General features: G+C 42.5%; 1 protein-coding gene across 1 annotated transcript in view; it reads left to right on the top strand.

Annotated features, from left to right (window-relative positions):
- UBE2W (ubiquitin conjugating enzyme E2 W) overlaps nt 1-15,061 on the top strand; it is an 86,726-nt gene that overhangs the window by 44,843 nt on the left and 26,822 nt on the right. Inside the window, exon 3 of the mRNA XM_082259809.1 lies at nt 11,751-11,853. Within this exon, the coding sequence (XP_082115935.1) occupies nt 11,751-11,853 (103 nt within the window). The remainder of the gene's footprint in view (nt 1-11,750; nt 11,854-15,061) is intronic.

Genomic DNA, 15,061 nt, shown 5'->3' with positions numbered 1-15,061 from the left:
TTAAAAAATAACAATCATGTTCTACTTTCTCTGTGCAATGGTTTTGTACATAGCAGCCCCAAACCTCTTATTTTCTTCTCTCCCCTGCCAAGTGTCCCCAATAGCAAGTCTCTTGCTTTGGGGGCACTCGAGCAGGCTTGCTCCTGAGCCACACTCCTGTGAATGGACATTTTCCATTCACACACAGAGCACAGCTTGGCCATGCTCCCTGCTCTCTCCACATTGGCTGTAATTGACAGCAGCTGTTTTTCTTTGTTTCTGTTATAAAATTTTGTAAATAAGTACCTTTTTTTCCTTCACTGATGTGCACTGATGAGGCGGCACTAATAAGCAGATTCCTTACACAGACAAAGCCGCTCAAAGTGAGATGAAAGCCAGGTGCGAGTCTGATCCGCAGTCCAAGTAGCAATCCAAAACACAAGATGACGACTGCACTCAGGCATAGATGAAAACATAGAAGTGTTTATTCTTCACCACGGGTAACAAACATGACTAGTACATCACAGGACAGGTATACAGGTTGATGCGTTTCATGATACTGTTGATCGCTTACTCATAACCATACAAAAGCACTAATATGCAGCACTGATAGGTGGCACTGACAGGCGACACTGATGGGTGGCACTGACAGGCGACACTGATGGGTGGCACTGACAGGCGACACTGATGAGGTGGCACTGACAGGCGACACTGATGAGGTGGCACTGACAGGCGACACTGATGAGGTGGCACTGACAGGCGACACTGATGAGGTGGCACTGACAGGCGACACTGATGAGGTGGCACTGACAGGCGACACTGATGAGGTGGCACTGACAGGCGACACTGATGAGGTGGCACTGACAGGCGACACTGATAGGTGGCACTGACAGGCGACACTGATGAGGTGGCACTGACAGGCATCACTGGGCACCGATTGGCATCACTGGTGGGTGCTAGTGGGCATCAGTGCAGTGATTATCAGTGCAGATTCCCCCCTGTGACACAACATAGGCTCTTTACCATGTTTGCAGATGCAGTGTGTCAGAGCAACAAGCTGCACTAACAATCGCTGCGCTGCGGGCACGATCGTCTCATTCTGAAGGACCTCATTCGACATGCAGTCAGAACGGGAGAGCCGCCGCCCAGCTGTCATTTTGTTAAAGGCTGTGCGGGATGTGGTTAAAACGCAAATAAACACAAATGCGCATAAATGCGGTTTACCGTGGTTAAATGCGGTTACAAGCACGTGGCTTCTGATATGGCCGTAAACTACAGTCCTGAACGCAATTTTTATGCTTTAAAAAAAAAAAAAAAACCTCAACTGCCTCTAAACCACTATAAATTACTTAGTGTACATTTAAACATAAGACAACATATAGGATAGTTCAGGGGCTGCTGAAAAAAATGCCCAACTGCTCCTAAACTTCATGTGAGATTTAATCTTGTCACTATTGTGCTGCTCACTGTTCTCCTTGCTGGAGGTTCTGACAGGAGGAAGCAAATCTCTGCCTCTAATAAGATGTCTGCCTTAACATAAGGGTACAGTACAGTACAAGACATGGTAAGTTAGTAATGGGGGAAATAACCTCTTCCCTCTTAGGCTCCATGCACACTGTGGGCATACTTCGTGTGTTCAGGGCAATTGTCTTTGGGCGCATACTGCCCTAAACCTTCTTCTTGCTAGGTGTACAGTCTAGCCCCATACAGCACCATCAGCTGTCATGCTCAAAGAGTTTGATGGGCTGCAGCAGCAGGGCTGAACAGGACGCCCCCAGGTAAACACCTAGTGTGCATGGGGCCTTAAGATGATGGGAATATCCTATTATGGGATTTTCTAATATTTCACATTTATTACCTTCTTGTTCACTTCTTTAAATTTGTTCTTACCTTTCATACCCTCTAATAGTTTATTAACCCACTATAATCCAGTAATTGTCTTTACTTACTGATATGAGCTGGCATGCCGCAACCATAGGTCATATTGAAATGTTAGTAGAAAGTCAATTGCTTCAAGTGTAAATATGCCAAATGTTAGTGCATATGCATGGCAACCCCCTCTGCTCCAAATTGCTGGTTGCCTAAACAAACACAAGAAAGGAGTTCCCTGGGTATCATGTCCTCACTTAAACTGTTTCCGTCCATGAAAACAACAAAGAGCTAGTTTTGTAGCAGTGATATTAGGGTTTCTCAGTAACTCCTAATTAGATGTCACAGACACTATAGAACATCTTACATTTACTCACAGTGACACAATGCTCTTACAAAATAATTATAGCTGACATTTCTAAAAGCTGGAATTTTCAGCCAAGATTTGTTCTAAAATCTGTAGCTTTATTCATTTTTCATTCACAGCAGTGTGGTATGTTTAAATCCCATGAAATGATGTATTTAATGTTCTGCTCAGGTTTTGGTTGTCCAAATAATAGTCAAATCAATGTTAAATATATCACTGCACAAAGAGCATGAGCAAGGTACTCTCTATGTATTGATTCTTCATACTTAAAAAAAATAAAAATAAAATAATCACTTGGTTTGGAGCGGGGTAGATGATTTGTACTTGTCTAGATAGGGGCATTCTAAAAAAAAAAAAAACCATGATAAAACTAAAACCCGGGCATTGCGCAAATACCCTATTTTGCTTCTTTTAAAGTGTTACTAAACCAACAACAGTAAAATCAGTCTGTATATGCAGTAAAGCATGCTTGTTATACTCACTGTGGAACCTAAGGGGGTTATCCTCTGCACTGTGTAAAAAGGCTGTTTGATCCTGTGTTCTCTGTTCCTCCCCTTCTTCCACTGTCCCCAATCCATCCACTGATAGAACAGAGGCTAGGGCAGTGATGGCGAACCTTGGCACCCCAGATGTTTTGGAACTACATTTCCCATGATGCTCATGCAGTGTAGCTGAGCATCATGGGAAATGTAGTTCCAAAACATCTGGGGTGCCAAGGTTTGCCATCACTGGGCTAGGGGATAAGATGCACATTCCCAGTTTGGTGTGTATTGCACAGGGCCAATCGGAACTGTCCAGACAGAGGGTCTGGAGTCCTGCAGCATTATAGGACAGTCAGATCCAGGGAAAAAAAAGTCTTCCTAGAAGCTTTAATTGGACACTGATAGAAGTCACAAGACTGCTATATACTGCTGATGGGAAAAGGTATTTAGCAGTTTTAGATTTACTAAAACTATTGCATTTCCATGTTCTGTGTACTGTGGGAGACCATATATAGTGAATGAAGGGACCTGGGTTCAGTAACATTTTAAGTTTGTTGTCATGGCAGCAACACAAGTCTTAGACAAGGCCAAGTAGTCCTCCATCCCATGGGTGGCACAGGTGAACAGTAAGACAGCATGGTATCTCTTGAATGAAAAGATGTCCACAATTCTTAAAAAGATGCACGAGTTGAGTTTGACCACCTGGATTGAATATTATGTACCAAAAACCTTGACTGCTCCCGGTTGACTATACTCACCCCCTAGGCTTTGTTACTCTAATTGGTCAGCAAGTTATTCACAACTACCCCCTTTACAGGTTTCTTTTAACCTCTCCCCAGCAGTTAAACCCTAAGATTCTCACATTACCCATTAACTAACCTCTAATCGCCTAAAAAAAAAAAAGTTTGCAGGGTGCTGTGTGTTTCACTGGACACACACAGTGTTTGTGAAGAGCGAGCACACACGGGTATCTCCTTCACATCCAGCTAGGCAAAGGAGACACTCGCAGACAGAATTGAAACAGATGGAGCAGTTTGGGGACCACCTTTTGTACACAGAAATGGTGGTGTTTCAAGGAAGCAGACTGTTATATGTACGTTTGCCTATCCTGTTTTGAAAAAAAAAATCGGTTTGGCATCACTTTAATTATCTTTCTAACCAATAAGTAAAATGCCAGCTTAACTTCAAAGTAACCCTTTCTGCCAATTGAAGGTAAGTATTGCGGTGCATTTACTACTGTTGGGAAAGAAAACACTAACAGATTCCTCCATCCACATAAACAAAGTGGATGGAAAAATTTCACATTGCTAACATATGGTGCCCTTTATATGGAAATACAGTAAACCCCCCTCCATTGCGGGGGTTACGTTCCGGACCCAGCCGCGAAAAGTGAAAATCCGCGAAATAGAAAAACCCTATTAAAATGCATTGTAGGCATGTTTTTTTTACTGTCACTGTACGTGTAAAAGCATTTTAAGGTCTTTAAACACACTTTTAAAACAATAGAAACTCATTTAAACACATAAAAGATACTATGGAAAACACAAAAATATATCATTTTTTAATTATATAGTAAAATAACATTACAAAAAAAAAAACGCAATATACCGGGACCGCAAAAACTGAACCGCGATGGAGCGGGGGTTTACTGTAATGCTAGTTGGAGAGAGGTTTACTTAAAGCGGTAGTATACCATGTCCAAAAGAAAAAAAATCGGGCCTCTGGCACTTTAGCTCTAGTATGTTGTGATCTGCAGTGGGTATCAATGGTAACCTAATGACACCCCAATAGCAGTTAACAAACGTGCATTTACCTGCACTGCACCACATGGTACTAGCTTTACGGCCCAGCGCAATTTTAGTCTATTCAAATTAGTGGGCTGAAATCGCTCTGCACTCGGATCGTCATTATGGAGACTTGAACGTTTTTTGCTTTTCGAATAGTTTGTACATTTTAAGGCTGTTCACACCAGTGAGTCACACTGCTCTCAAGGTCTCTGGGAGACTCTGTGCCAATGCACCAATCTTGGTGTGTCACGTTATTTTCTTTCTTTTTTTTTTTTTTCTACAGAATTGTATGAGCAACATTTCAGTACGGTTCTACTCCTTTCTCCACAGTGCTGGAAATAAGTATGCATGCACTGCGAAGTAGCACACCGTACAAAGTAGTCACTCTTATGTGTTCTACCTCCACTGCATAAACAAAGGGTGCTTGCCTTGCACGTAACCGATGATCTGGTATGAGGAAAGGTCTGGATGGTGGCACACCAGTAAAATCACCTTTTTTGAGTCAAAAACATACAACACTCTATACAGAATACGAGGGAAGGAGATACAGCATACAATACAGCTAACCCGTTTCACACCATGCTCTGTGATCATAGCAGCTATGGTGTGACACGGGAGTGGGATCATGTCACCGAAGCAAAGTGGGCTGGAAATTGGTAAATCTATGAATTAATTAAAACTTTCTTTCAAAGTTTGTCAGCATAGGGGAGGGAGCATTTGTATGACTCTTTAGGGGGAATCTATTCTATGTGCTGCTCCCCTCACAGGCCCCCCCCCCCAAATTCCCCAAAACTCACCTAAGCCCCCTCTCAATCCAGCGATATGCAGGAGAGCCTCGGCTGTCCCGGGACTCTCTCTCCGGAGGCAGTTTTATTCCCAGTAGTTGATGGGCACTTAGAATGTTTTCCTAAAGCAGAATCCTAATCAAGTTATAGACATTCAAATATATGCACATTCTTCAAATATGACTTATAGAAAAAGAGAGAGTAGAACACCTATTTTTTATCACTGTCTGTGCCCCCATTACCGAAATTCACCCTTAATACTTGTCCTGTTTACTATTATCATTGAAAGTAAAAAAAAAAATCCCAGCTAATGGGTTGTTCCTAGAAAAGTAATAAAGGAGAATTCTTCTCTATAGTTCTACTTTACCAGGCAGTATATAGGTTTTAAGACAAATCTTTACTAACCTCTCTACTTTATGCACTCTAGAGCAGCGTTCATCAACCAGTGGTCCATGGACCATTGATGGTCCATGAGAAAATGTTGGTGTCTCCCAGGGGTTCTGCCATAAATCAACTGTTTCCATTGGTGTTCTCCATGCACGCTGACAGTCAATACTGTCGGCGCGCATACATACCTATTACCTCCGCTGTAGGTATGGCTCCTTTAAACTCGGAGGGAGGTGCCGGGAGTAGCGAAGAGAGCGGAAGGTGAAGGAGGGGACTTCCAATTGCAGTACTTATCACAGACTGTGGGAGAGAGCACAGAGCTCGAGCACATGGCTGCATAAGGAGGTAAGATCCAATGATGAGTGATGCAGAGAGCCGGAGCATTGTGTGTATAGGCCAGCAGTGTGATCCAGGGTGAGGGGGCAGAGAGCCAGAGCAGTGTGTGTTTAAGACATGCAAATTCATGTTAGTGGTTCGTGGGTTTCAAAATTGTGAATTTAGTGGTCCATGAGGTCTGAAAGGTGGCAACCACTGTCCTCAAAATTCACATTAGAAGAAAGTTAACACTTAGGCTCCATTCACACCTGGGCGTTTTTGAGCGTTTTTCAGCTCCAAAAACGCTCAAAAAAAAACTTTCCAAAACGCCCAACAAGTAAAACCCCATTCATTTAAATGGCTCCTGTTCACATCTGAGCGTTTTGTCCACTGAAGCAAAACGCCTGTAACTGAAAAAGTACAGGAGCTTCTTTTTGGGCTGATTACCAGCGTTTTTGTTCGATGTCAATGCCTGCCTCCAAAAACGCCTGAAAATCACGGTAAAATCGCGGTAAAAAACGCGTGAAAACGCTACGCTCAAGTGTGAATGCAGCCTAAGAAGTGTTAATTTCGTCAACAAAAACATTTTCTTCTAAATTTTCGTTAGCGGCCTTTTACAGTGAGGAAAACTAAAGGAAAATTACACCAAATTTTCATCCACTGACGTAAACTATGACGAAAATCAATTCTGTTTTCGTTAACAAACAAAACAAAAATGCAAAGGAGGGATGTTTACCCTCGTGAATTTTGTTTTCCACGGAGTTCCGCCTGTGAGTGCTTCTGCTCCCAGCAAGCGAGTCCATATCGTGCTTACTACTTAGCCTCCTCAGATGACGGTCCAGACAAGTACTGTGCATTACAGGCCTCCCGATGAGAGTCCTGACTCGCGACTGTGCAGAGCTGTGAGTGTGTACATTACAGGCCTCCCCTCAGACCACTGTCCAGAGCACTGTGTGCATTAAAGGGTTACTAAAACCCTGATGCTGCATTCTGGTCTCCTACAGTACACAGAACATAGAAATGCAATTATTTTAGTAAATATAAACTGATAAATACCTTTTCTCATCAGCTGTATACAGCAATTAGAGCATTTATAGTTTTTGGGAGTTTTCATTTCTCCCATGATTGTCCTATTAAGCTTCAAAACCCTTAATTCTCTGTCTGAACATGTCTGGACAGTGCTGATTGGCCCTGTGCTGATCACATGTACCTTCCCAAGAAAAAAAAAATCATCAATCAAGATGTGACATCCCACCCACTGTGTTATTTTTTTAGTTACTGGGCATTGAGGAGGATGGAGGGGCTGGGCTGTAATTTAGGATCTTTATACATGCCCAAATGTGTGAGATTAATACTATGTGACCTGAATAGCTCAGCTAAATCCAGGAAGTGTCCTATCCAGCAATAGAGACCAAACTGAGCATGTGCAGCTGAACTACACTTACTGTATCTTATCTGGACTTGTCCAGAGTGAAAGTGCAGTAGGGGGAGGATCTGTGCATACAGGATCACACAGCATTTTTACACAATGCAGAGGATTAATCACTTACGTTACACAGCGAGTATAACAAGCATGCTATTCTGCATCTATAGACAGATTTTACTGTTGTGGGTTTAGTAACACTTCAAAGGCCTTTCCTGACCACCTTCATCCAGAGCACTGTGCAAAAGAGGCCTCCCCTCAGACCACCATCCAGAGCAATGTGTAGCATTAAAGGCCTCTCAGACCACTGTCCCAGTGCACCGTGCCTTACAACCCTTTCAGACCGCTGTTCCAGAGCACTGTGTATTACAGGGCTCCTCAGTCCACCGTCCAGAGCCCTGTTTGCAATTCATTACAGGCCTCCTCAGACTGTCCATGCCCAGAGTACTGTGAAGCATTAAAGGCCTCCTCAGACCACCGTCTCAGAGCATTTTTTGCAATTCATTACTGGCTTCCTCTGACTATCCATGCCTGGAGCACTGTGAAGCATCACAGGCCTCCTCAGACCACCGTTCCAGAGCATTGTGTGCATTACAAGCCTCTCAGACCACCGTCTCAGAGCACTGTTTGCAATTCATTACTGGCCTCTTCAGACTGTCCATGCCCAGAGAGCACTGTGAAGCATTACAAGCCTCTCAGACCACCGTTTTAGAGCACTGTGAAGCATTACAAGCCTCTCAGACCACCGTCTCAGAGCACTGTGAAGCATTACAGGCCTCCTCAGAGCACTGTGAAGCATTACAAGCCTCCTCAGAGCACTGTTCAGCATTACAAGCCTCTCAGACCACCGTCTCAGAGCACTGTGCAGCATTACAGGTCTCCTCACACCACTGTCCGGTGCCATGTGCATTACATTACAGGCCACCTCAGACCATCCAGAGCAGCTAAATCTTTATCTGTGAGTTTGTTCCAACCTTATTACCATAAATAACAACATATTTAGATTTTTATTACTCAATCCGTATTTAATGATTTTGGTAATTCTAGAGAAATGCCAACTAATCCTATTCGATTTTAGTTGACTAAAATGTACTGCAGATTTTAGTCGACTAAATATGACTAAAACTTAAACCATTGCAAATTACTAAAATGGCATTTTAGTCTAAAGACTATGACTAAACCTAAATCAAAATTTGATGCCACAATTAACTCTGCTGCCAAGTCGCTGCTGGACATGGGGAGCCGAACTACAGATTGAAAGTGTAGCCAAAATTTTGAGAATTTCCAAAAATGCTATTGTCCTTTTTTTTTTTTTTCCAGGTTCTATTCTGTCTGTTCCTGGAACAAGCTTTTAGCCAATGGCCTGAGTATTTCCAGTCTGCAGACTTATTCAAAACTTGCTGCTTGTATATTTCCTAATACAGGTCCCTTGGAGGAAATGTTTGGAGCATGAGTGACATGCAGATCATATTTTCCAGTTGTTTGGAGGTTTGGCTGTGCCCAGCAATGACCTGTCAATGTCATGTGACACATTTTCTTATTTATAGGGGTGTAGTAATACCAATTGTGGGCAGTCCCTGGGAGAAGTGAGTCTACCACACTTGCACTGCATTGCTATAATGTACATATCACACCTCAGTTCCTATGTATCACATTCACTTTGAAGGACTGAGAATACACATCCATCCCAGTTTCTCAGTTTTCTTTGAACACATGATATGTATGTCATGCCTGTTGAAAGATTATGTGTGCTCCAGTTACTTTGAGCTTTGTACTCAGAGGACCAGGACCTACAACAAAGCATGCAGCAATTCTTGTGACTGGAGATAATTGGAGCATTTTTACAGAAATTATTTGCGGAGAGCATGCATGCTATCCTCACTGTATGAAGAACCACACCAGTATCATTAAAAGAATTCTGAGTGCTGCAACTGCTAAGCCCTCCTGATAATGCTATTTGCAAATTTTGCTTCATGCTGACCATCTTGCTAAAATAATGGGGCCCCCATTCACACCTCAGTGTTTTGTAGCTTGAAACTCGAAGCTCCCAAACACTGGAGGAGAAAAAATCAATTATTGTCTATATAGAAGGTTCACCTCTCCACTACAAGTCCCCTGAAATGCAAAAAAGTTCTGGACCGTTTTTGTAGCTCAAATTGGGCAGATTGGTGTGTTTTTTGAAGCATTTTTTTTTTTGTTCCATAGAAATGCTTGGAAACGCTAGATTCATGTGTTTTTGAGTGTTTTAGCGCGTTTGTGAGCATTTTTCTGCTCACATGCAATAATTAAATAAAAATAAATCATTATTATGAACTAAAAAATAAAATACATTAAAACAATCATGAATAATCTAAATAAACTAACCCGACTAATAACCCTTAGCCCCCGTTCACATAGGGGCGACGCTACTTCGCACCGCGACCTCCGAGCGGCCACCACGGACTTCAGAACATTGAAGTCTATGGCGGTTCTATTGAAGACTTGTGTCGCTCCTATTAGAACGGGTCCGCAGCTTCCCTATGGGAGGCGACCTACGGCGACCTGTGAGGCGACCAGGTCGCCTCACAGGTCGCCTTAGTGTGAACGGGGACTTAACCCTAATATTAACCCCTAATCCGAACACTAACCTAACAAAATAAGTAAATAAAATCCATTAACCCCTAGCCATAACCTTTTAAGTGGTTGTTAACCCACTATTGTGTAGGCATGCCATCCCCTCTGTTATAAAACACTGTGTGTCCTTGTGCCTGTGCTGTATAAAAATAAATGATGATTATACCTTATCTCAGACCATCTACCGACGCTCACGTGACTCCTCGGCTCTCTCCTCTGCCTGGCTGACAGCTGTAGCGGGTGGGGCTGAGCACTGCTGCTGACGTCCGCTGTTGAGGAGAGAGAAGAGAGATCCCCGAGGAGTCATGTGAGCGCCGGAAAAAGCTCTGATATAAACTATAATTGGCATATTTTTTTATACAGCACAGGCAGAGGGACACACAGAGGGGATGGCATGCTTATACAATAGATATGAGAGCAGCAGGAGGGGAGGATTGTGGAGTGGTCACACCTGACAGGCAGGGAGGGGAGGTGGGAGGAAGACAGAGGAGGAAACAGGAGAGCAGAGAGGAGATCTGTGGATGACAGAGTCATGTAAACTGACCACGGTGTCAGGACTCAGCATCCATGATCAACCGTGGTCAGTTTACAAGGGGGAGTGCATAGCCGGGCAGGATCAGCCTAGTATTTCAAGTGATACGGGGGGCCAAATTACACAGCACAAGCACTGTGCTGCATAACATGCTTTAAGGGAACAGGATACATTTTTTGGGGGGGTAACAAACACTTTAATACCTTACAAAAATAAGTGAAAAAAAAAAATTATAAAGTGGATGAAAAGCTGAAAAACATGGCAACAATTGATGAAACCGATTTTGATATTTTTCTTTATTGGCTAATAAAAGACGACGTTCAAAAACACTGTACAAAAACGCCTGGAAAAAAAACTCTCAAACACTATGCTCGGTAGTTAATGCAGCCTTATAGTCACTGACCTGGAACAAGATTTAACTTGATCTCCATATTTGTTTCAAGTCTGTGCCTAGTAAATTATGAAAGCCATGGGGTCAAATGACAGGCAGACAACTATCACTTTCTAGAGGAAGTGAGTCTTCTGAATTTTAACAATTTTAACTATGGTTTTTAAATACCACAGTACAAGAAAAGTGCATCTTTTCATTGCACAAAGGACCTTATTTTTAATGGAGAGCAGATTCAGTTATCTACTCTACAATGGACACCACAGTGTTTATGCCACACCGCAGTCTGCATTTTTTCATAAAATGCAGAATGCGGTGTGGAGTCTGCAGTATCTTTTGGAGTGTTGTCTGCATAATGCTGTGCAATGTGCTAGGAGAGGTTGGTTTTCTCCTCCAAAAACCTTTTTTTTTTGTTTTTTTTTTTAAATTTTACAATTGTTAAAATGAACAGGACCTTGCTTGCTTCGGAGTCCCAATGTAAAATGACCTATCACACCATACGGCAACAGTGTGTGTGTGTATGTGTATGTATATATATATGTGTATATATATATATATATATATATATATATATATATATATATATATAATTATTATTATTATTATTATTATTATTTTTTATATATACACACAATAATCAAACATTGTATACAATCTTCCTTATAGTATGTAGTCCTTCGCTCCAGTAAAGTGACTGGCTGCCTAGGTACACTCTCTCAAGCTAAGCCTGAGAGTTGCAATTTAGAAGAATGTCGTCAACCTCTGCTGCAGGCTGGACAGACCATTTCCTCAGTTTCATTCACTTCCCTTTCTATTTTGACAGGTGGATCGTAGATATGGAAGGGGCACCAGGAACATTATATGAAGGAGAGAAGTTTCAACTTTTATTTAAGTTCAGCAGTCGATATCCCTTTGATTCCCCTCAGGTAATGTTAAAAACAATCAAAAAAACAATTCTCCCTAAATGTTATCTTGGCTGGCATAAAACTATTATTGAATTGCCAGCAAGCACATACAGTCCTTTGAAAAAGTATTCATACTGTGACAGAACCGACCCACACTGTGCTTGAGTGCTTCCGTCTTTATACCGCTTCCTCCAGTCTTGAACATAGATATTATAGCTGCCTATTGCAACCAAGAACTAGGCAGAACTCGTTTTAGCTGCAAACCTGGAACTGTTAACTAAACAAACTCACACAGAATATATACCCCACAGGAGGACATCCCCTCCTGATCATATTACCCTAACCATACAAACAGTGATATCCCTCTCTAGTAACTACCAGTTGACAATGATCTAATTAATTTAGCACTTAAACCAGCCTGGGTGACCAGACTGTCCGGCAACCAGGCTAAAATAAAGTACATGACCCATTATCCTAAGTATAAACACAGAACACCTAAACTGACAGTAGCAGGAGATCCCAGTAGCAGACTGTCTGGCTCCTACCTAGAGTAGTCTGAGGCAAAGCTCATACAATGTTCCAGCATTCTGATACAATGGAATTAATGTATTATAGATTTCTTGAGGGATATTGTGGCTAAAAAATACTTTCCAATTTGAAGTAATCCAAAACATCATTAGTGTCCATTAAGTAGTTGTCCATCATTTTCTCTGTCATTCTGTGCCCCTAATAGACATAAGGTGACTTGCACATAAGAGGGACCTGGGGAGCTGAGACAGGGATTTATCAACCTCTGTAAGGTAATCTGGGTTCCACGGGCCCCCCAACCAAAGTGACTCCCGTCGCACATACCCTTTGTAATTTTCTGCGTTTTGTCATGTTACAACCAAAAACGTAAATGTAATTTATTAGCATTTTATGTAATATACAGTCAGGTCCATAAATATTGGGACATCGACACAATTCTAATCTTTTTGGCTCTATACACCACCACAATGGATTTGAAACAAAACAAACAAGATGTGATTTAACTGCAGACTTTCAGCTTTGATTTGAGGGTATTTACATCCAAATCAGGTGAGCAATTAGGAATAGGAATTACAACAGTTTATATATGTGCCTCCCACTTTTTAAGGGACCAAAAGTAATGGGACTGATTAACAATCATAAATCAAACTTTCACTTTTTAATACTTGGTTGCAAATCCTTTGCAGTCAATTACAGCCTGAAGTCTGGAACGCATAGACATCACCAGACGCTGGGTTTCATCCCTGCTGATGCTCTGCCAGGCCTCTACTGCAACTGTCTTACGTTCCTGCTTGGGGCATTTTTCCCTTCAGTTTTGTCTTTAGCAAGTGAAATGCATGCTCAATTGGATTCAGGTCAGGTGATTGACTCGGCCATTGCATAACATTCCACTTCTTTCCCTTAAAAAACTCTTTGGTTGCTTTCGCAGTATGCTTCGGGTCATTGTCCATCTGCACTGTGAAGCGCCGTCCAATGAGTTCGGAAGCATTTGGCTGAATATGAGCAGATAATATTGCCCGAAACACTTCAGAATTCATCCTGCTGCTTTTGTCAGCAGTCACATCATCAATAAATACAAGAGAACCACTTTCATTGGCAGCCATACATGCCCACACCATGACACTACCACCACCATGCTTCACTGATGTGGTGGTATGCTTTGGATCATGAGCAGTTCCTTTCCTTCTTCATACTATTCTCTTCCCATCACTCTGGTACAAGTTCATCTTGGTCTCATCTGTCCATAGGACGTTGTTCCAGAACTGTGAAGGCTTTTTTAAATGTTGTTTGGCAAACTCTAATCTGGCCTTCCTGTTTTTGAGGCTCACCAATGGTTTACATCTTGTGGTGAACCCTCTGTATTCACTCTGGTGAAGTCTTCTCTTGATTGTTGACTTTGACACACATACATCTACCCCCTGGAGAGTGTGATCTGGCCAACTGTTGTGAAGGGTGTTTTCTTCACCAGGGAAATAATTCTTCGGTCATCCACCACAGTTGTTTTCCGTGGTCTTCCGGGTCTTTTGGTGTTGCTGAGCTCACCGGTGCGTTCTTTCTTTTTAAGGATGTTCCAAACAGTTGATTTGGCCACACCTAATGTTTTTGCTATCTCTCTGATGGGTTTGTTTTTGTTTTTTCAGCCTAATGATGGCTTGTTTGACTGATAGTGACAGCTCTTTGGATCTTATATTGAGAGTTGACAGCAACAGATTCCAAATGCAAATAGCACACTTGAAATGAACTCTGGACCTTTTATCTGCTACTTGTAAATGGGATAATGAGGAAATAACACACACCTGGCCATGGAGCAGCCAATTGTCCCATTACTTTTGGTCCCTTTTTAAAAGTGGGAGGCACATATACAAACTGTTGTAATTCTTACACCTTTCACCTGATTTGGATGTAAATACCCTCATATTAAAGCTGGAAGTCTGCAGTTAAAGCACATCTTGTTTGTTTCATTTCAAATCCATTATTGAGCCAAAAAGATTAGAATTGTGTCGATGTCCCAATATTTATGGACCTGAGTGTACCAGCACAAAGTGGTACATAATTGTATAGTGGAAGGAAAATGATGAATGGTTTTAAAAAATTTTTCTCTGTCGCTCATTGACAGACGTAGTCCTCTTTGATTCATATCAATTGGGTTATGCTGCCCTCTACAGGAGTAGGACTAGGCAGAAGGAAAAACGTTCTGGCTCCACCTTAGGGGCAGTCCCAGAGGGTATATCCCCTCTCTCTCTGCTACAGGATGTCAGTTTTTTTCTGTCTAGTCAGGAGTAAGGACCTAAGCTCCTTGCTGGGATCTTTTGGTCCTGGCAAGATTTTTTTTTAGAAAAAACTTTTCTTTTTTAGGTAGTTGTTTTCTCCAGTTTTCCTGTGAGATCTTCAAGCAAATTACGCCGGATCTGGGCGACCAGTGGTCACCCCAGCCGGCCTACGAGCGCGCGCAGGCCATAGCTCCGCGCTGGGTCGGCCGCGACACATTCAAGTAAGTATGCGGGACCGGGCGACGGGCTGGATGTTGAGATCCAGTGGTCACCCCGGCTCAGCCTACAAGCGCGTGCAGACCATAGCTCCGCGCTGGGTCGGCCGCGACATAGTCCCAGGACGGAGACTGACCCTGCGAGTTGAACGTCTCGCTTGGACGCCAGGAACCAGCAGAGTCACGGCGTCCGGATTGGTCCAAAACCCCCCCCAT

This window comes from Pelophylax lessonae, assembly GCF_965119305.1.
Source record: "Pelophylax lessonae genome assembly, chromosome: 5".
Taxonomy (NCBI): Eukaryota; Metazoa; Chordata; class Amphibia; order Anura; family Ranidae; genus Pelophylax; species Pelophylax lessonae.
This window is presented reverse-complemented; position numbering and strand designations above follow the sequence as displayed.